We start from the raw sequence: 22963 nt of genomic DNA, 5'->3' as shown, positions 1-22963 counted from the left end.
AAAGTAGCAAACCTCAACTTCGACATATCTACTATTATTACTAAATACTAATAATATCTTTATATAAAAATTCAAATCAACGTATCTCGACTCTCCAATAAAAAAAATCACAAAATTAAAACTAAGAAAATTTTTTTTTTTTAAATTCCCCCCCCCCCCCAAAAAAAAACTACCAAAAGGTAGTAATCCCCTAAACAAAAATTGGGTGTGGATTAATGGGTGATAGTCATGGTTCCATTCTCCTTTCTGACCTCATTAATCCCTGTAGACCTCATTGATCACTGGACACCACTGTTAGCATAGCAGTTAGCGCAGCACTGTTACAGAGCCAGCTACTTGGGTTTGAATACTGCACTGACTGAAAGGAATTCGTACGTTCTCCCCACATCTGTATGGGTTTCTTCCAGGGATTCCGGTTTCCTTCTACCGTCAAAAAACGTACCGGGGTTGTAGATCAATTGGGTATAATTGGGAGGCACGGGTTTTCATCTGTTTCGCTGGTGGAGACTTGTAAGGCACCAATCACATTTGAAACAAGACATCAGATCGTTGTGCCCCAACTAATGCCTCAGGGTGTCAAGTCAATCCTTGTAGAGACTTGATCCAGACATTAAGCATAAAGGGAATAGACAGTGCAGGACTGCATCCAATATTAATGCCTCCCTCCCAATATTAATGTTTTGATGAATTTTGTTCCAAGGTTTCAATAAATTACCATTAGATTCCATGTACAAAATTAACACAATTACAGCAGGTCAATGCAAACTAATGAGGAAAATTGATCAATGGATTATTTATGAAAATATCTTTGTCTCTTTTGGATGACTGACCTCAATGATCCTTTCAGTTTGCTTCATTGGTGAATAAGATGGGTTTTGTGCAAATAGTTTTTGATAATTGCATTTTTCTTTTAAATTTCTTTGTAACTAACACAATACCATAATCACCTTGTAAAATTTTTATGATTAATTATAAAATTATTTTTTAGGTTTATCTCAAGATTATTAATCAGACAATGTATTGGAAGTCTTGCAGCAATGTTAGGAAGCCTTAATTATACTGTTTATGGTCAGCCAAATACTAAACAAAAATTCCTTCAGAGGTAGATTATACCAAGGAACTCCTGGTGCCAATAACAAGGAAACTTGACTGTGAGCATTAAAAGCTTTAATTTGTTGGCTTTTTATGAATAAGATAACCATGCTGCTTCTAGGCTTGCTGTAACATCTCAAATGATTGTACCTTTGCAGTGAAAACATCTTTTTGTCACAATAGTAAAAACACAATGCTGGAGAAACTCAGCAGGCCAAACAGTGTACTTTATTGACCAAAAATAAAGATACATAATCAACGTTTCAGGGTTCAGCCCTTCATTTAGATATTAAAAAAAATTAGGCAGGTGCCAGAACAAAATGTTGGGGGTGGGATGAGGAGTATAGTCCCTCAGGAAGGAGGTAATAGGTGAATAAGGGAGGGAGAGCACACCAGCAAGTGGGGGAAGAGGCCTGACTTTGAATGGAGAGGTAAGGGGATGGAGAACTGGAGGAAAGAAGAGAAAGGAAGGAGAACAGAGAGTAGGCTAGCAGAAACTGGAGAAGTCAATGTCAATGCCATCCAGTTGGAGAGTGCCCAGACGGAAAATCGAATGTTGCTCCTCCAATTTACGGGTTGTTTTGGTTGGTCAGTACATGAGACCATGGACGGACATGTCAGCATGAGAAAGGGGTGCGGAATTAAAATGGCTGGCCACTGGAGATCCCTGTCACTGATGTAGACCCCTGCCTTTGGGTCTGTGCTGCTACCCATCACCATTTTGTTCGGGCGTTTGTCTACAATTTTTCATACCTTGATTAAGAGTTCAAGCCTGAAACATTGGTTATGTTATCTTTACCTTTGCATTATAAAGTACACTGTTTGACCTGAGTTTCTCCAGAATTCTTTTTACTTAAACCACAGTGTCTGGAGACTTTTGTGTTTTACTTTTTAATCACAATACCTTTTGTGGAAACGTTGCTTCATATTACTTACTTTTCATAGGTTTCCAGGATGGATGGAATGATCCTCCAGCTGTGCGGGCAGGGCAAAGAAAGAAAATGGTAAGTCATACTTGTTAACATGTAGCTGAGAATATAAAGATCATGATAATATTGATTTTTGTGGTTTATTATTTCAATTAGAACCAATGAATTAAATGGCCAATCCAATTGCTGGTAGTGAGGGTAGAGTGAATTCTCTGTGAAAGCAGGAACCAAAGTAATTTCATTCAGAAATACAGTGCAGCAACAGGATCTTCAGCCTCTGTATCCATGATGACCATCTATACCAGTGGTCTTCAAACTTTTTCTTTCCACTCACATACCACCTTAAGTAATCCCTATGCCATAGGATGCTCTGTGATTACTTAAAGTGGTACGTGAGTGGGGGCGGGGGGGGGGGGGTGGTGGAGATTGAGAACTGCTGCTCTAGACCCAATTGTTACTGAAATATTTTGATTGAGAAAAATCGCATTGGCCCATTTGATTTGGAGTTATGAAACCATACACAAAACGAGTCAGTTGGGTACGATTAAAATAGTAATTTTCAAACCTTTTCTTTCCACTCACATACCACTTTAATCCCTTACTAATCGTAGAGCAACTATGCCACTGCTCTATACAAATCCCATTTTCCAACATTGGGCCTGTAAACTTTTATGCGTTGGCCATTGGGTTAACTAAAGTAATAGGTTTTTGTTTTGACCAACGATTATTTGACAAGGCTGGGCTTAAAAGTTTGTAAATGCAATGCAGCCTGCAAGGAAAGCTCCAAGCAGGCATTGAGTGTGAAAAGTGAAACCTGTCTCAAAAAATGTGCAAATATTGCAAAATATTACATTTAAAGATAAATAAATTAGTGCAAAAATAAGGGAAAGTGAGGTAGTGTCTGTGATTCATTGTCCAGAAATCTATGGCCGAGGGGAAGAAACTGTCCTTGTGCCGACGAGTGCTCATCTTCATGCTCCTCTACCTCCTTCCCGATGGTAGCAGAGTGAAGATTACGCCAAAGGGTCATACCATTCAATGTATATGTCGTACCTTTATTGGGTTTCCGGGGTGCATTTCCTTGCACTTACAGAATTTCATCTGCCTTTGTTCTGCCCGTTTACAGCACCACTAATTTTTTAGTCACTCGCAGGTTTACAAACCATGTCACCTCCATTCATATCCAAATATTGATGGATATGACAAGCTGTTATCATGCCAACACTGGTCCCCGTAAGCTCCCAATCACAAAAGCCTTCTGTTGCCGTCTGCCTCCCATCACCATACAAGTTTTGGATCCAACTTGCCCACTCACTTTGGATCTCCATGGGCGCAACATTTTGGACCAGGTCCCATGTGGAGTGATAAATGGGATCAGTGCGGATGGATAATTGATGGCTGAAATGAATGCTGTGGGCCAAAGCATCTGTTTCTCTACCATATGATTCCATGACTTTAATGAAACAGTAGGAATGGGCTGATCGTATTTCTGTACAGTGGAACAGTATGATTGACCATAAACGTTCTGTGATGTAATTTGTTGAGAGACAGCTTCTGTACATTAATTTTTAATACATGGGAAAATAGACTTAGTTCTTCAATCTGGTGTGCCATTTTTTCATATTTTTTTCAAGTCTTCCAGTGTACTTTTATAAGCAGTCGTTATCTGTAATCATAGCAGTCTCCAAGTATGATTTACTATGTGATGCCTAATTATGGAATCTCATATGCAAGCATCTCTTGGGACCTAAATCTCAGGTCAAGAATAGAACATCGAACATTATACCCCTTTGGCCAACTGATAGAAACTTACTCAACAAACTAAACCTTCCCTACTGCACACCATTCCTTGTATCCATATGCCTGTCTATAAGAACCAGAATTCATTGACATGAACAAGTCACAAAATTCATTGTTTTGCTGCATTAGAGTGCCAGTCTTGCTATAAATTACATTTAAAAATAAATGTGCAAATATAAGAGAAAGTGAGGTAGTTCATTGTCCATTCAGAAATCTGATGGGTGCAGGGAAGAAGCTTTCCTTGTGCTGCAGTGTGCTCGTCTTCAGGCTCCTGTACCTCCTTCCCGATGGTAGCATTGTGAAGAGGGCATGGCCTGGGTGGTGAGGGTCCTTGACAATAGAGTGGCTTTCTTAAGACACCGCCTCTTGTAAATGTCCTCAATGGAGAGGAAAATTATGCCTGTGATGAGCTGGCTGAGTTCCCAACTTCTTTTCTTGTCCTGTCCATTGGCACCTCTGTTGCAACCAATCAGGACACCTGAAAAAATTTGCAAGGGTTTTGGTGCCATACCAAACCTCCTCAAACTCCTCACGAAGTAGCTGCGAGCAAGCCGCCTTTGTGATTGCATCGACATGGAGCCTCCAGGCCAGATCTTCAAAGTTGCAGTTCCAGAGGGGGCTACAGAGGCTCAGGTTTTGGAGCTTGTTGACCAGCACTGAGGGCAGATGTCGTTGAAAGCTGAGCTGTCGGCGACGAAGCCTGATGTACATGTTTCTGTAGTCGAGGTGGTCCAGAGCTGAGTGGAGAGCCAGTGATATTGCATCTGCTGTTGAGAGATTGTGATGGTAGATGAATTGCAGTGGGTCCAGTTAGTTGCGAGTTAATTCTGGCCATGACCAACTTCTTAAACATTTCATCACAGTAGATGCAAGTGTTACTGGCCGAGCCCGCTCTGCTCTTCTTGGATTGAGGCCCCTTTGAAGCATCTGCAGCAATGAGAGATTGAAAAAGCCCGTAAACACTCAGGCTAGCTGGTTGGCACAGGTTTTCAGTACCCTTCCAGGAACGCCGACGGGGACTGATGCCTTGAAGGATATTCAGACATTGGCCTCAGAGACAGATATCACAGGGTCCTCAGACTTTGCAGAGATTCTCGATGGCACTGTTGAGTTCTCCTTCTCAAAGAAACATAAAAGGTGTTCACATCATTGGATCGTGAAGCATCACAGCCATTCATGGTGTTTGGCCTCGCCTTGTAGGATGTAATGATCTGCAATCCCTGCCAGAGCTGGTGAGTATCTGACTGTCTCTAGCTTCCTTTGGAATTGTCTCTTTGTTGCTTTGATGGCCTCAGCAGCTTATACCTGGACTTCCTGTGATGATCTGGATCACCAGCCTTAAACGCCTTCAATCTTGCCCTCTGCTGGATGCTAATCTTTTGATTCAGCCGTGGCTTCTGGTTGGGGTACTCCTGGTATGTATGCATAGTCCCACACTCATCCATGTAGATCTTGATGAAGTTGGTGACAGCCTTGGCCTATTCATTCACGTTCGAAGATGAGTTCTTGAATATGGTCCAGCTCCTCTGCCTCCCTCGACCATACTTTCACTGTTTTCACCACTGACGCTGTGGTCAGTCTCTGCTTGTATGCCAAGAGTAGAAGTACAGCCAGATAATCAGACTTGCCGAATTCTGATCATGGGATGTCTCGTTTGTCGTTCTTCATGGTGGTGTAGCAGTGGTGAAGTGCACTGGCTTTTGTACTGGCCTCCGTCACTACTCCAGTAATGCAATCCAGGCACTCTCTACTCTCTGTGTATTTTTTTTAAACTTTCCTCTGATATCTCCCCCAAACTTTCCACTTTGTAAAGACATCCTCTGGTGTTTGCTACTCTTGCCTTGGAAAATAGGTGCTTGCTGTCCACTCTTTCTTTGCCTCTCATAATCTTGATGTTTTTTGACAAGAGTCATGTGTGCACAGTGCAAGCAGAGCTTAAAAGAAAAGTAAAAGGAGTGACGGAGCTGTTTCATTGGCAAGGAAAGAAAGAATTTAGATCTTTTAGGTCCACAATTCACTATGAACTGACCACCTCTGATTGCCACTCATCCGAAATTGCCTTACCTGAATCAAGAGCATCCATCTGGCTGACCCAAAGCTTCTGAAGTCGAGCCACAAGGCTCTGAATGGGGTCTTGCATAAAATCCCTATGGCATTTAACAGCCTGATATGAGCGTCAGATAATTCCACAGTGTATGGCTGCGGCACGACACTTACAAACTTTTCAAGTAGTACTGGTAATATCTTTTACATCATGCTGTAAGTAAAAGGGGTGGAAGTGAAAATGTTTAATCTTCAAAGCAGTTGATGTAGTACTGCACCAATCTGGTAGATTAGGTTGAAAGTTATGTGTGGGGCTTGTACTCATGACCTCCACTTTTAATGCAGCCCCCAGTACAGCTCTCTACTCTTTGTGGCCAAGGGTATTGATTTGCTATTTTTGTGAAATACATTTCACGACCGTGACATTCCACAATCCTATGTCCTTTACAAAATAAAATATTTCACACATCAAATTATTGGAATGGTAGAACATGATCCCAAGATGATGATTGATAAGCATGACTTGCTTCACTGCAGTTCTGAGGCCACGGACCAACACTGGTAGGGTAGGATGGATGATTTGTTTATGAAGTGAAAAGCAATACCTTGATATGCAGACTCCAGATTCTTCGTGGCCTCCCAGCTGGTCCACCTGCATGATGAGCCTATGCAAGTTTGGCACAGGAGTATTGTAATGTGCAGAATATGGTAGAGTCTTCCACAAAGGGGAAAATGATAAAGATCAGTCTTCTGTTACTTTTTTTTGTTAGTTGAGGAATAAATATTGGTGAAAATATCAAGGTTAATGCCCTGACCCACAAAATATTTCATACCTGCTTGAAAGGACATGAAAGGACAGAAACTCCAATAGCCTTGCACTCCCAGAGTGGCTGACTAGATTTTATTGCTTGCAATTCTAGAATGAATCAATATAATCCAGAATTTTTTGACTCAGGCAAGAATGTTACAAACCTGTAATCCTACAGGCTAACAACCCAAATGAGTGAAGTTGAAAGTCAGACTGATAATGCAAGACTGATGTCACCGTAAGGACTGTAAATTTATTTTATGGATATTATACTGATGGTATTGGGTTTTTTTTGTATTTCCCTTTTAAAGCTGCATTTGATTTATCACATCTCTTTGAGACCCCTTTGAGGTTGTAGTCTCTGGATAATCAATCCGAAGTTCTGGATCACTAGTTCAGTAATGTAGCCATTCTCCTGTCAAACACAGAAATTACACTGGCCCTTGATCTAACTAATGGCATACCAGAAAATCTGGTCTCTAAAGTTTAAAAGCATGCTTGTGCCCACAAACATCTCTAAATGGATGCAAATAGAGTTTTTAGTAACTTATTGGGGTTGAAGACAAGCTCAGAATTCCAGATGTTTTTGAAGGGAAAAGAACTTGTGCAACTGATGCTTCCATGGGGATCTGATGTTTTGTTTGAAAGCCTTTAAAGCTTCCAGTCTGTTTTGATTAGATTTTATTGTCAAGTATATCTACTTCATTGGGTGAAAGAATCAAGAGAATGATCCAAGGATGGGATTAGAGGTGGTTCAGGAAACGGACTAGTCACGTGAAACCAGGGCTGTTCGTTTGTACCGCAGTATAATGTGAATCAAAGTGGGGGGTAACTTTATTTATTTAAGGTCAGCACTAATCCCCAACCTTAATCCTTCCCCCTTCCTCCCAGTAGATAGTACAAGAAAATGAAGCCATTTTACACCATTAAAATAAACCCGAATTGGTCTGGATTGGTTTTCAGTACTGATTGAACTCTCTCAACATTAAACTGTTTATGGAGAAGAACTCATGAATAGCCAAGTATTTGTCAGTCCTACTCAGTTATGTGGCTGTTTTAAAGGGAAAGATGTCATCCATTTTGCTGTGGTTGTAATTGCTTTCCTCCAGTGGATTTTACAGTTCAGCTGAGTGACCTTTCCTGGACCATGATGAGCTTAGAGGGTTAATCTGAAAATCCTTTTAGCTGCGGATTCATGCAACCATTAACTGCAACTTTATTTTGTGGTGATGTGCCTGCAGTTGGGTTGCTGTGCATCTTTTATAGTTACTATTTGTTGCATTAACATTTGCTGGTGATATTAACCCTACTTTTAAAAGCAGAATAAAACATTTGCAATGATTTGGCATCAGGTTCATCCTGGCACTCGAGGAAGGTAAACTGAGGTATGACAATAAGAAATGAGAGCAGGAGTCGGCCATCCGACCCGTCGAGCCTGCCTCACCATTCAATGAGATCATGCCCAATCTAATCATAGGCTCTTCTCCACATACCTGCCTTTTCCCCATATGCCTTAATCCCCTTCGATGTAAAAATCTATCCAACCTTGTCTTAAATATAATTACTGAGGTCGCCTCTGCTGCTTCAATGGGTAGCAAATTCCAGAGATTCATCAGCCTATGGGAAAAGGCATTTCCTCCTCATCTCCGTCCTGTGGACAAAGACCAGGACATCACATGCAAAACCCTCCCCACCATAGAGAACTTCAGGGAACGCTGCCATCGGAGAGTAGCAGCAATCATCAAAGACCCACACCACACAGCACACACTCTGTTCTCGTTGCTACCATCAGGAAAGAAGTATCGGTGCCACAAGACTCGCACCACCAGGTTCAGGAACAGTTGCTACCCCTTCACCATCAAACTCAATCAGGGACTCATTTAAGGACCCTTACTTTTGCACTTTATTGATTTTTTTTTTATTCTCTCTGAATTCCACAGTCAGTTTATTTACATTTCTTTATCTCTTTACATTGCTTTGTTTATATGTGTACATTATGTACAGCAGTTTTATTTAATACTACCAATAAATGGTAATTCTGCCTCTCGCGCAGGAAAAAAGAATCTCAGGGTTGTATTTCATATCATGTATGTACTCTTGACAATGAATCTGAAATCTGAATTTAAACTGGGGACGGACAATGTTGTAGATAAGAATTTTAGATAAGTGATGACACTATGGGGTCAGCTCTGACAATTTGTCACATATTAACTTTTTTCTGCAACTGCAAGGTTTCCCCAGTGTCCTGATTTCATCCTGACATACCAATTATTTGATGAATCAGCTGCTCTAAATTACTACTGATGTTGGTGCCTGGTAGAGAAATAGGATGATGTGTTAATGGGCACGTGTGAGAGAATAGTTTGCAATCAAATAGATGGGGTGATGGGATTGTTCCATGAACTGGATAAGCTAAATAGCCTACATCAAGAAAGAATCAGACTAATGAACATACAAATAATTAGATTGTTGCATTTTGATAATTATGTTGTGCCTGCTTTTCCTTTTTATCGAAACCCTCAATTACTACTCACTCCATCCAGCCACACACATTGCTATCGAGAAACCATCTATCCAGATCAGAGGTTCTCAACTTTTATTTTCACACTCACATACCTTACTAACCACTGAGCACCTATGACTGTTTATTATTTTTCAGCTACCCGACAACTACACTCCTCCAGCTCCTATTACTACTCCTGTTGTTAATTTCTCTGTGGATACGCAAACGGCCCGACCCCAGGGCTTTACTTCCCAGGAAACCAGTCAAGGACCTCCAGGAGCACCAAAGGAGGGAAACTTTCAGGTGAAGTTCAAGTCTTTGGTAATCCATCAATCCTCTATTGGCTCCCAGAGCTTCAAGTTTAAAATTGTGTTTAAATCGTTTATCCCCTTCACTTCACCATTCTTGTAACTTGATCCTTCTCTTCTCCATATCCTTTACGCCTCCACTTTCAGCTGTAGCGTGAGATTACTTCTTCCTCCTTGAGACTTCTTGTAATACCTAGTCATGCCTCCTTTGTATCAGATTTTAATTAACTTTTATGTACAGCACGGTAGAAGTCAATCAGCCCTGTGCTGTCCAATTACACACAAATTAACCTCCAACCCCGATACATTTTGAAAGGTGCGAGGAAACCAGGGCACCTGGAGGAAACCCACACAGACACAGGGAGAACGTGCAAACTCCTTACAGACAGCGCAGGATTCGAACCCGGGTCGCTGTAATTGTGCAGCTCAAATATGGTTATGTTCATTACTAAACAATTGTACTATCCATAAAAGGTTTAAAATACAGTAACAAAGCTCTGAAAATCAAATATTGTGAAAAGTTATGTGGAGGCTTATCATCTTCATAATGTTAGCATTTTTTTGTTTTACAAAATTTGAGTTCTCCAAATTTGCTTATGGGCCTAGGGAAATAAATGGAGGCATATTTTGTGAGGAGGGATGTAGAAAGTAATCCTATAATTATTTCAAAGGCACTTCTGTCTCTTCAGGTTGGTTTCAGCACCTTTAATGCATTTACAGCGGTTTGAACCAGAATAATGCAGATTTCAGACCAAATAATTTGTTGGCAATTTTTTTCCTTTCGAGACTGAGTCAACCTGCAGTTTGCCTGATCTATGGTAAAAATTTGATCTCAGCCTCCTGAGTAGTGGTCAAGCACCATAACCATGAGACCAAAACATCCACGTCTTCTCGTGGTAGGAAACAAAACCAAAGCAACACTGATGAGTGTGGCAACTGGAGGAAATATTTTGTAGGCAGAAAATGTTATATAACTGAGATTTGAACATGTATGAATTTCCATCAGTACTGTCACGTTTAATAATGTGGGGGTGGGGGGGAAGAACACCTCTATACTGGTGTCAGAGAGCAACACTTCAACAGCCAATTTATTCCATGAATCTAACTGTGTCTCTACCTGTGTACCTTCCTGCTGAGTTGAATGCTGATGTGCTGAGATTTGCTGAGGACTGCAGTTGGGTGTGGGATGGAGATCCTGTTCTGTATCAGTGATATGCTTTTTCACTTCCAGCCACTGCAACAGTTGCCCACAGAGAAGGTCGAGAAAAAGCCAATTCCAGAAGAGCACATGATATTGAAGATTACATTTGATGGACTGGTACAACGCTGTCTTTTAGCTGCTGCCGACCCTGTATGTCATTGTTTGAACAATAGTCAATTATTGAAATAAGTTGTTATTATATGCATATCTTTGTAATTATGAAAGTGATATGTTTGTGCTTTGTGTGTAATAGTGTGTGTGTATGTATGGTTGATGTAGAGGGCTGCAAACTGGTGGCACAATGAAGTTGGTGAAATTTAGTTCTTTCATTGCTAATATGGATGGATTGTATAAGCTCCAATTATACAGAGGTAAAAACCATTAATCATGCACCAAAATAAAATATATCTCAGAATTAAGAACTGTAAAGTTTGCATTCTCTAACATTCTGCTACCCATCCCCCAAACTCCCCATAAAAATACCAGAGGTTTTTGTGTTTAACTTTTTGTAGTGAATTTCTCTGGAAAGCTTTATCTCTGGAAATTTTTATAAACGAATGATTATCATCCTTCAAAAAATTCTTACAAGGAATTAAGTTGGCAAAGTGCACCACTGACCTCTAAGACTGAGAGTTCTAACACTCCATGATGGTGGGGAAAACTTGATGGGCCGAATAGCTCCTATGTCTCGTGGTCTTGTACTACACCAGTGCACGAGTGTTGGAATTTTGATCCTCTGTGATTTTTGTGTGAATGTAAAGGAAATCTCCCCTGACACAATTGCTATTTCAGGTACCATTTTCTCAGCCCTTTGACACAAAATTAAATTGCAATCCAAAATGTCTCAACTTCATATTTCAAGGCATTGTTTTTCCAGAGTTCAAACTCACCACTAATTTCAAGTGGCAAAAAAAAAAGCACACCTCTGAACTCTCAGCCTAATGAGAGCAGATTTGTGTTGACGATATGTCCCATTGGAGGGTTCCCATTTGGAGTAACCTAATGTTCACCACAAATTCCTGCAGTTGTGTAAATTTTCAGCTATAAGACAGACTTTCACAGATGTGAATCTTCCACACATTTCTAATTTGAAATGTGGATGCAAAATTAACCTATTGGACACAACATTTCAATTTGCTCTTTGAGTGAAGAAATTTGCTCTGTGTTTTGATGTACGAATCTCAGCGCAGTTCTCAATTGATGTGAACTGAGGCTTCCCCTGTCTGGGTGGTAAGGGTGCCCCACAACTCGTATTGGATTAAGCACTGAACAGTCTGACTCCAGATCGGAGCCTTGTGCTTTATCCGGATTATTTTGAGAAATCACACTGAACATTAGCGTTTCCCTGGTGATCTTCTGCCTCTGGATGATGATTTTATCAGACATAAATTCTAATTAGGGTTTAATTGTGCTCAGCTGAAGTAAATCAGCTGTTTGTCATGACATTTGTTTAAATAGAGAGGGATGGGAACAAAGGAGAGTATCGTGAAAGATGGCTCAATGTGCATACCTCATTCTTGACCTATTGACATTTATACCCTGAGTATCTGACCAACTAGGAGCAATAGTAGCTGGTTGTAGACCATGTTCTTTTAAATGGATGTATTTATCCCCTGACAGAGTAATTGGCTCATTTTACAAACATTTCCCAGCGCAACAAAGTCACTGTGATATAAACATGGAGGAGCTGTTCCTGAACATAACATAACACATGCTTTCACTTATTTTCAGTAGTCATCTTTCTTCATTTAGTATTAAATGCACTTCTGATACATGTTTAATAACTGTACCAAAATAAATTATTGCATTATTTTGAAGTCATGCAATGGTTTGACCACTAGTGTGGGTGGTCTGGGTTCCCCATACTAAATGCAGGTTTAGGTTGAACAATGGCAGTAGCCAAGCCATTTACTTGTCTGATACTTAATTTTCCGTCTGGGAACTCTCCAACTTGATGGCATTAACATCGACTCACCCGGTTACTTTTAATCTACTCCCTGTTCTCCCTCTGTCTTTCCTCCTCCTTCCCTCTCCATTCACAGAGCCTTCCCCCCCCCCCCACTCCTCTTGTTTGCTGAGGTGCCCTCCCTCATTCACTTTTTACCTCCTGCCCTTTTGTCTGTGTTCCTCTATTTGCCCCTCCCACCACCACTATTTTGTTCAGGCACCTGCCTACAATTTGCTCATACCTTGATGAAGGGTTCAAGCCCAAAACGTTGGTTGTATATCTTTATCTTTGCTACATGAAGTGCACTGTCTGCAGACTTTCTTGTTTCATTGCTTATCTGACACTTTTGCCATTACTGTGACTACCAAATATGGCAGTAGTTTTCTGAATATATTTTTATTATATATATGTTCCCATGCAGACTTCATTTTTACATTGTCCAACTAACTATAAATTGGGCCAATAGCAATGTCAACTGCTTAGCAATTTTTTGGATGAATTGCAAATTTTTAAATTCCTTCTAACCTGTATTTGCTTTCTCTCTCAGTCTTAAACTAGAAAAATTACCAAATCGAATAGAAAACGCTTGAAGTATTCAACCAACCAGGCAGCATTTATATTTTAAATTTGTGGAGATTTAGTGTTAATGTTTGGGGGTGAAAGATCATTGATCCGAAATGTTAATGGTTCCCCTCTCCACAAGTAATTTGACCTGAGTAATCTCAGCATGTTCAGATTTCCAGTATCTTCAGCTATTTGCTCTTGAATCATGGTAAAACCCCAAACCAGTAATCACACAATCATTTCCCCATGTACCTTTTTTCCCCTCCTCTGCCCTTTGCACCTTACCCTGGCACTTCCATTTCACACCATGTAGTAGTGTCGCAAGGCAGTACAAATAAAACACAGAGCGTCCTGTAACTAAGGGGATGAATATCAACCAAAAGAATGTGTATATCAAAGAATGAATTGTTGTGTATGTTTTTGCAAGCAAGAGACAAAATGCAATAACGCATCATGCACAATCTTGTGTGATTGCAAAGGTCCAATCAGCTCATGAACATTTCCATTTAAAACCATGTTAATTCAATGAATTCTAAATTATTCTCTAGCAAACTAAGAGGAAGCTGGATGATGCCACAAAGCGACTGGATTACCTCTACGATAAGTTGAGAGATCATTCGGTAAGTGAGAATAGTTTTAACCAAAGTGTATATTGTGGAAGATCCATGATGTAGCAGGACAGGAGGTTTCACAATATAATGCACAGATTTCATATTTTAAACCAAGTGGGCTGTGAAAAAAGGGTTTTCCACAAATATTGCCAGCCTCTTTGTTTAAGTTAATCATCCATTTTTCTGAGAGAGATTAACATAAAAATCTCAGTCAACCCCATTCTTGTCCAATGCAGTGGCCGGCAAGGACTGTAGTTACGTATGAACATGTTTAGATCTCCATCTGGACTTTATCCTCCACTTCCAACCCCACTGCCACAGTGGTAATGGCTAAAATAGACCATCACCACCATTCTGCTTATGTGGAATAGGCTAAAAATTGAACAAAAAGGGTCAAGTAAGAACCCAAAATACAGGGGAGCAGAGTCTTTAGCACATTATCCAAAATATTTAAAGTTAATTTGCAACCCTGCTTATTAACTGCAATATTTGGAATCTTTGACAACTCCTTAAATTCTCCACAGCAAGAAGTAAATAGTGTTTACATCCTTATTAGCCAAGCGTCTAATCTTAGTGCACCGGAAGTCTGATAGATGTCCTTCTATTGCACAATGGATTAAGGACATTTATTTCTTTATTAAACTGGAGAAAATAAAATACACATTTGTGGAAAATCTTTCACAAGTCCTTCTATTACAAGTCCTTCCGGAGTAAATGTCTGACTGGGACATAGTTGTACTAGTAAAATCAGTAATATACTAGTGATACTGTCAACAAGGTGGTCAGGGAGTTGGGGGTGGTGGGGGGTGGGTGGGTCTGGGTGCGTTTTTGAAAGTGTCTGTGAACAACATGTGTATTGGTTTTTCTGTAAAAGAAAAAGGGGCCCAATGTACATCTGGATAATGTGAACTAAGTTCTTTTTGATGCTCATTAAATAAATTTTGGACAAAAAGAAGCCTTTATTGAGCCCAGACTCGATAAAAGGTTTCGCCTCGAAACGTCAATTGAATTTTTTTTCCCTTCAGCAGATTGTGTTTAGCTACAGATTCCAGTACCTGGTGTCTGCTGTGTGTCTCCAAAATCAGCACCCTGAATGAACGAATGAAATCATAACCGACTGAATGGTTTTGATATTTTACACTATTTTTTCTTTATTCTTTGGTGCACTCGTGCATATGTGCATGCACTTCAAAAGGATTCCCCTTTATCATGGCACTGGTCATTTTACACACAAAATCTTGTATAATTTGGATTAAAAATTGAAAAATGTCCAATATGGTGTACTTCATCCAGGAGATTAATGAGCTGAAGAGCAAAAGAGATTTTAGAAAAAAAGATCCACAGGTTTTCTGCTTGTAGTTCAATTGAATTTAATAACTGTTCGACATCTGAAATATTTGAGTCTGTCCATTTATGGCCAATAATCAACTGCACTTTGTGTTGAAGATGCATGACTGTTTTGTGAATGAAATGTGTTGGTGGGGGGGGGGGCAACTGTACAATTTTCAAAAGTATGGCTAATATTTCTGCTTTCTATGACACCTAGCTCTCTCCCCACATTTTAAGTGGACTGCATGAAATAGTGCGGAATGTCGAGGGGCGAAATTATCAGCAGGCTTTGGCTATTCATACACACGTCGTGAGTAGCAGCAATTTCAGTGAGATTTCTGCATTCATGCCTGTTCTAAAAGTTGTTGTGACAATCGCCAACAAGCTCAATATCTGAAAAACGGCTTCCAACTACAGGGCTTCACATTTGATGATGAGAAGACTTGGATTTTTGAATTGTTTGCTTTTCCTTTTCTTTGGCGTTTTGATTCATTGAATATGAAGAAAGTGTTGACGTTTGCGATATCTTCAAAAGTTCGGCTTTTTGGTGAAATGCATTAGAAAAGTAATGCATCCCTTCTAAAAGATGTGCTGAACTAGGTCAGATGTGGTACATTTCTAATATTAAGAACTCTGAAGAAAACCTGATCAACACCCATTGACAGGGTCCAGCAGCAAGCTTTTGATTTGTATTTGCCCGTGAAAGGCATATATTCTTTGCTGAAGGTCAATAAGGCAATTGCAAAATATCTGTATTCAAGTTCACTATTCTCTCCTGCAGCCACTGATATCCCACAAATTTCTAGAATAGGCCAAGTAGCAACTTTTTTTTATACCCCACCCCCCCCAAATAGGAATGACTGATTTGGAAATTACTCTGTCAGATAAATTGGATTCATCCAAAATTCACAGCTGTCGTTATTCAATCCATTATCTAGGTCATGGGAAGAAGGATGAACTCAATGGAGGGCACAACCCAAAGTTAAGATAGAACCTTTCACCTGAGAGTTAGGATGACAGAAGATAAATTTATAAGCTTCATATGTATAAATAAAAACTTTTTTTTTAAATGTAAAGCATTACTTTTTTGTATTCAGTAAACTTTATACTAAATTGTGGATTTACATCAACTAAAACTAATGCCATGTCATACTGATAATAGGCAGCTTCTTCATTCTCCTGATGATGGTTTTGGTATGTCTGATTTCAGGGATCATTGTGCTGTTGTTAATGCAGATAGTTGGCTGTCATCTTCAATTATGGAACCCTCCAAATGGCACTAGAGTGATAAGCAAAGTCTTTTTTTAAGAAAATGCATACTCAGCAGAATACTTTGCCAGGATACTTTTAAGTCAAATTCTTTGCACTCCTGATTGGCAACATGAATCGAGATATTGGACTCTCTGCATATTGTTAACCCAATCAACCTCACAGAATAGACAAAGAAAAAGATGTGAAAACATTCTGGTCATTTCTGCTTATTTTCAGTTTGAACAAGGAATCCGGTTATGGTCTCACATGCATAAATCCTGCCTTGTCTGCACATATATTTATGACATTGCCACAATAGCATATTTTTTCATTCAATATTGTGAATATGGGGCAAAAAAAAAATAAAGTTCTTTTCCAATTGAAAGCTTGAATTGAAATTTGCTCTGGTGCTTGCAATTTATAGCGGTTCCCTGTTACTCACTTTATATGTTAATGTAGTGCAGTTCTGATTGGCACACTGCGAGAAGTATGTTGTAGCTCTGGAGAGGATGCCACGGAGATTTGTCAGGATGTTGGAATGGGAAGTTTCAGTTATGAAAGATTTCAAAGGACTGGGTTTGTTTTCCCTGAAGTGGAAGAGGCAGAGGGGTAACCTGAAAGATGCAATGATCAAGGGAATAGATCGAGTAGATAGTGAAAATCATATTCTGCTGGTGGGGGGTACCTAAAACAAGAGGACATGAATAAAATCAAAGGTTTAGAGGGGATCTGAGGAGGAATTTTTCCATCTTAAGAGGCTGTAATCTGGGATGTGCTGCCTGAGGATATGTTAAGGCAGGTACCCTCACTACATCCAAGCACAGGAATTGCTCAGGCTTAAAAAGGCTACAGATAAAATGTGGATAAATAAAGTTAGTGTCATGACAGTGGGCCACAGGGTTGTTTCTGTGGTGCATGACGTGACGAGGCGATATGTAGTTGAAGAGAAATTTGGAGAACAGGGTTGGTCCTTTGGGGTTTCATCATCTTCTAATGAAAGGAAAAAATGCGTAATGCTTTGCCAATAAGGCCCAGGTTAGGTAACGGAATGTTGGAGGAGTAGGGGTGATCTCATAGAGGAAAACAAAATCATGAGAAGGATGGATGGGGTGAAAGCAAATAGTCCTTTGCCCAGAGTTGGGGATTCAGCAACCAGATGACATAGGTTTTAGGTGAGGAAGGAGAAAATTAACAGTAGCTTTTTACTACACAGAGGGTGGTGGGTGTATGGAATGGGCTGCCAGAGGAGGCGGATAAGGCAGGGACTATTGCAATCTTTAAGAAATCTTTAAGGTTTGGGCGAATGCATGGATAGGATGGGGATAGAGGAATAGGGGCCATTGCAGGCAGGTGCGACTAGAGTGGGTGGGATATTTTTGTCAGCATGGGCAGAAAATGTCTGTTCCCATACTGTGTGATTCTTTTAGAGGAGATGCCATTAATACTTTGAAAGTTGTTATGGGCTGATGGACTAGATGCAGGAAGGATGTTTTCCCTTGGCTGTGGTGTGGTGAACCTTTAGAATTCTCTACCCCAGAAATCTGTGGAGGCTCATTTATTGAGTTCATTCATAACAGAATAATATCTCCACAATAATACCCTGAATGTTATGGAAGTCCAAATGGTGCAGGAAGAAGAGATGAATGATATATTTCCTCTCTCACTGTTGGAAGATACGTTTTATTAAAAGTGAACAAAGGGCTTGAGTTGCTAAAAGGTATTGAATGAAGACATTCAGAAGAAGAAATGGAGAGATTTAGGGACCGTGGACGAAAAGAGCTCATTGCCACCATAGAGTGGCGGTATAGGAGAAGACGACGTGAATCTGAAGAATGCTGGTGTGATGACATGAAGATACAAGAGAAGACTGAAGATGCTAGAACTGAAGCTCAAACAAAAAAAAACTGGTGGATGAATTTAGCGAGACAAGCAGCATTTATGGGAACCAGACTGGATCCAGGATCATGACCTGAAACGTCCACCATTCATTTCAGATTCAGATTTATTGTTAGTACATACATGACGTCACATACAACCCTGAGATTCTTTTCACTGAGGGTGAGGCAGAATTACCACTTACTGGGTAGTGTACTCAATGTACTCGTGTAAACAAATAAAGAAATGTATCATTTTAACATTATTTAATAGAATGTTGGTTCCATTGGCAATTTATTCTTAAAAACTTTCTCTAAAAACTCCAAAGTCGTGATCAAAAAAGTTTAACCGTATCACATAACCAAGTAGAATGTAGGAAAGAACCTGCTTCCTTATGACACCTAAAACATAAATAGGATTAAATTATCTCTTTAATGTTTTTTCAGGGGTTAAATATAGCTGATGTATGAAGTTATAATGAACTAATCTATATCTAGCAAGGAAAATGTATCGCGATTACTTGGAAAAATTTAAGTTTTCATCCATGACACATGGAGTTGAAATCGTGTATTCCATTTGAAAAGATAATGTATAATCTGCGTGATAATAATTATTTCTACTGGAAAGTTTGGAGACCTTATTTGGATTATGTGGGTTTAAAATTTGGAACTTTCTACGGCACGTTGTGCTGGTGTTACTCTCATCTGGGGCATTTCATTTGGTCACGTGATTGATGGGTTGGATCTTTTCCTTTTTTTGTATCTTTGGGGGTTTGGGTTTATAGGGAGGGTAAGGGGATGGAGGGGGGTAGTAGGGTGGGAGGGGGTACGGGGTGGAGGAAGGGGTAGTAGGCTGGGAGGGGGGTATGGGGTGGAGGGAGGGGCAGTAGGGTGGGAGAGGGGTATGGGGTGGAGGGAGGGGGTAGTAGGGTGGGAGGGGGTATAGGGGTAGTAGGGTGGGAGGGGGTATAGGGGTAGTAGGGTGGGAGGGGGTATAGGGGTAGTAGGGTGGGAGGGGGTATAGGGGTGGAGGGGTAGTAGGGTGGGAGGAGGTATGGGGTGGAGGGGTAGTAGGGTGGGAGGGGGGTATGGGGTGGAGGGAGGGGTAGTAGGGTGGGAGGGGGTATGGGGGTGGAGGGGTAGTAGGGTGGGAGGGGGTATGGGGGTGGAGGGAGGGGTAGTAGGGTGGGAGGGGGTATGGGGGTGGAGGGAGGGGTAGTAGGGTGGGAGGGGGTATGGGGGTGGAGGGAGGGGTAGTAGGGTGGGAGGGGGTATGGGGGTGGAGGGAGGGGTAGTAGGGTGGGAGGGGGTATGGGGGTGGAGGGAGGGGTAGTAGGGTGGGAGGGGGTATGGGGGGTGGAGGGAGGGGTAGTAGGGTGGGAGGGGGTATGGGGGTGGAGGGAGGGGTAGTAGGGTGGGAGGGGGTATGGGGGTGGAGGGAGGGGTAGTAGGGTGGGAGGGGGTATGGGGGTGGAGGGAGGGGTAGTAGGGTGGGAGGGGGGTATGGGGGTGGAGGGAGGGGTAGTAGGGTGGGAGGGGGGTATGGGGGTGGAGGGAGGGGTAGTAGGGTGGGAGGGGGTATGGGGGTGGAGGGAGGGGTAGTAGGGTGGGAGGGGGTATGGGGGTGGAGGGAGGGGTAGTAGGGTGGGAGGGGGTATGGGGGTGGAGGGAGGGGTAGTAGGGTGGGAGGGGGTATGGGGGTGGAGGGAGGGGTAGTAGGGTGGGAGGGGGTATGGGGGTGGAGGGAGGGGTAGTAGGGTGGGAGGGGGTATGGGGGTGGAGGGAGGGGTAGTAGGGTGGGAGGGGGTATGGGGGTGGAGGGAGGGGTAGTAGGGTGGGAGGGGGTATGGGGGTGGAGGGAGGGGTAGTAGGGTGGGAGGGGGTATGGGGGTGGAGGGAGGGGTAGTAGGGTGGGAGGGGGTATGGGGGTGGAGGGAGGGGTAGTAGGGTGGGAGGGGGTATGGGGGTGGAGGGAGGGGTAGTAGGGTGGGAGGGGGTATGGGGGTGGAGGGAGGGGTAGTAGGGTGGGAGGGGGTATGGGGGTGGAGGGAGGGGTAGTAGGGTGGGAGGGGGTATGGGGGTGGAGGGAGGGGTAGTAGGGTGGGAGGGGGTATGGGGGTGGAGGAGGGGTAGTAGGGTGGGAGGGGGTATGGGGGTGGAGGGAGGGGTAGTAGGGTGGGAGGGGGTATGGGGGTGGAGGGAGGGGTAGTAGGGTGGGAGGGGGTATGGGGGTGGAGGGAGGGGTAGTAGGGTGGGAGGGGGTATGGGGGTGGAGGGAGGGGTAGTAGGGTGGGAGGGGGTATGGGGGTGGAGGGAGGGGTAGTAGGGTGGGAGGGGGGTATGGGGGTGGAGGGAGGGGTAGTAGGGTGGGAGGGGGTATGGGGGTGGAGGGAGGGGTAGTAGGGTGGGAGGGGGTATGGGGGTGGAGGGAGGGGTAGTAGGGTGGGAGGGGGTATGGGGGTGGAGGGAGGGGTAGTAGGGTGGGAGGGGGTATGGGGGTGGAGGGAGGGGTAGTAGGGTGGGAGGGGGTATGGGGGTGGAGGGAGGGGTAGTAGGGTGGGAGGGGGTATGGGGGTGGAGGGAGGGGTAGTAGGGTGGGAGGGGGTATGGGGGTGGAGGGAGGGGTAGTAGGGTGGGAGGGGGTATGGGGGTGGAGGGAGGGGTAGTAGGGTGGGAGGGGTATGGGGGTGGAGGGAGGGGTAGTAGGGTGGGAGGGGGTATGGGGGTGGAGGGAGGGGTAGTAGGGTGGGAGGGGGTATGGGGGTGGAGGGAGGGGTAGTAGGGTGGGAGGGGGTTATGGGGGTGGAGGGAGGGGTAGTAGGGTGGGAGGGGGTATGGGGGTGGAGGGAGGGGTTAGTAGGGTGGGAGGGGGTATGGGGGTGGAGGGAGGGGTAGTAGGGTGGGAGGGGGTATGGGGGGTGGAGGGAGGGTAGTAGGGTGGGAGGGGGTATGGGGGTGGAGGGAGGGGTAGTAGGGTGGGTGGGGGTATGGGGGTGGAGGGAGGGGTAGTAGGGTGGAGGGGTATGGGGGGTGGAGGGAGGGGTAGTAGGGTGGGAGGGGTATGGGGGGTGGAGGGAGGGGTAGTAGGGTGGGAGGGGTATGGGGGGTGGAGGGAGGGGTAGTAGGGTGGGAGGGGTATGGGGGGGTGGAGGGAGGGGTAGTAGGGTGGGAGGGGTATGGGGGGTGGAGGGAGGGGTAGTAGGGTGGGAGGGGTATGGGGGGTGGAGGGAGGGGTAGTAGGGTGGGAGGGGTATGGGGGTGGAGGGAGGGGTAGTAGGGTGGGAGGGGTCATGGGGGGTGGGAGGGGGTATACCACATGTATTTTTAATGAATCATTATATTAGAATGTATTTCAGTATTTTGTGGTTTTAAATTTTTTAATAAGTTTTTAAAATTAAAAGTAAACAAACCACCATAGAGAGGGCGGGGTTGGGTGGAGTAAGAGTCCTTAAATGAATCCTTGGTTGTTTGTTGTTGAGGAGTCTAATGGTGGAGGGGGGAGTAGCTGTTCCTAAACCAACCTGGTGGGGCGAGTCTTGCGGCACCTGGACCTCTTTCCTGATGGCAGCGGCGCTGGGCGATGTGGGTCCTTGATGATCGCTGCTGCTCTCCCACGACGGAGATCCCCGAGATGCTCTCAACGTTGCGGAGGGGTTTTGCCTGTGATGACCATTTCCCTCCACAGTTGCTGCTCGACCCGCTGAGTTTCTGCAGCAGTGTGTGTGTGTGTGTATATCTTTTCTTTGGCTTGGCTTCGCGGATGAAGATTTATGGAGGGGGTAAAAGTCCACGTCAGCTGCAGGCTCGTTTGTGGCTGACAAGTCCGATGCGGGACAGGCAGACACGGTTGCAGCGGTTGCAGGGGAAAATTGGTGGGTTGGGGTTGGGTGTTGGGTTTTTCCTCCTTTGTCTTTATATTCCCACCCCCGTGAAATCTACCTTCTGATTCGTCCCTTCATATATAATCATGTTAAAACGGTTACTTTGCGTCAAAGTTCCCGTCCAAAAATAAAGAAACCCCTTTTCTTAACATTTCTTCTCAATTTTTTGGAACTGTGGGCAAAATGTATCCTGAGAAAGGTGAATGGAACTTTAATCCTTGATTGAGATAACATCACGTCCCGTCAGTTGGGTTTTAGTGATCGTGTGTGTTTTGAGGTTGTTTGCAAGCATTTGTTGATAAAGCCACTTGTTCGCGTATAATACTTGCACTAACTTCTATTCAGTGAACAGTGTGAGACTATGCAAATACTTTTCCCAAGTCCTTTCAAGCAGCAAGCCCGTTGAAAGGAAAAGGAGATTACATTGTTTAGCAGCTGCGGATTTGGAGGCTGCTTTAAGTCGTGAGTCATTGTCACGTCAATAAAGGGAGCTTTGATGAGTGAAAGGGCAATGTGCAGGGCAAGAAATGTGCACGGAACCTCCTCGGGAGCCATGCACATTTTCCCAAACTTTAAGGGGGAGATCTGAGGTAGCGTGAAAAAGGGATTTGCATGTCAAATGAAGCAACGTCTTGCCTGCTTGCTTCGTGTTTAAATCCTCCCAAAAGTTAATTAAACCTGCATTATACAGTAAAGCAACTTGAAATAGCGCTAATGTCGAAGTATTCCATGGAGATTAAGGGTCATACAATTGGAATATAATTTACATGGTAAAATGCTAATATGACCAATCAGATTGAGGATGGGAGTCTAAGGGAGCG

General features: G+C 43.2%; 1 protein-coding gene across 3 annotated transcripts in view; it reads left to right on the top strand.

The window, feature by feature from the left end:
* sec31b (SEC31 homolog B, COPII coat complex component) overlaps positions 1-16772 on the top strand; it is a 71072-nt gene extending 54300 nt beyond the window's left edge. For all 3 annotated transcript variants that reach the window (XM_069885706.1, XM_069885704.1, XM_069885703.1), the window contains 5 exons: positions 2038-2096; positions 9332-9478; positions 10715-10834; positions 13745-13816; positions 15354-16772. In XM_069885706.1, coding sequence (XP_069741807.1) covers positions 2038-2096; positions 9332-9478; positions 10715-10834; positions 13745-13816; positions 15354-15533 — 578 coding nt within the window. In that variant the 3' untranslated portion in view covers positions 15534-16772. The remainder of the gene's footprint in view (positions 1-2037; positions 2097-9331; positions 9479-10714; positions 10835-13744; positions 13817-15353) is intronic.
* The last annotated feature ends 6191 nt before the right edge of the window (positions 16773-22963 follow it).

The sequence above is a fragment of the Narcine bancroftii genome, chromosome 6 (genome assembly GCF_036971445.1).
Source record: "Narcine bancroftii isolate sNarBan1 chromosome 6, sNarBan1.hap1, whole genome shotgun sequence".
Lineage (NCBI taxonomy): Eukaryota > Metazoa > Chordata > Chondrichthyes > Torpediniformes > Narcinidae > Narcine > Narcine bancroftii.
This window is presented reverse-complemented; position numbering and strand designations above follow the sequence as displayed.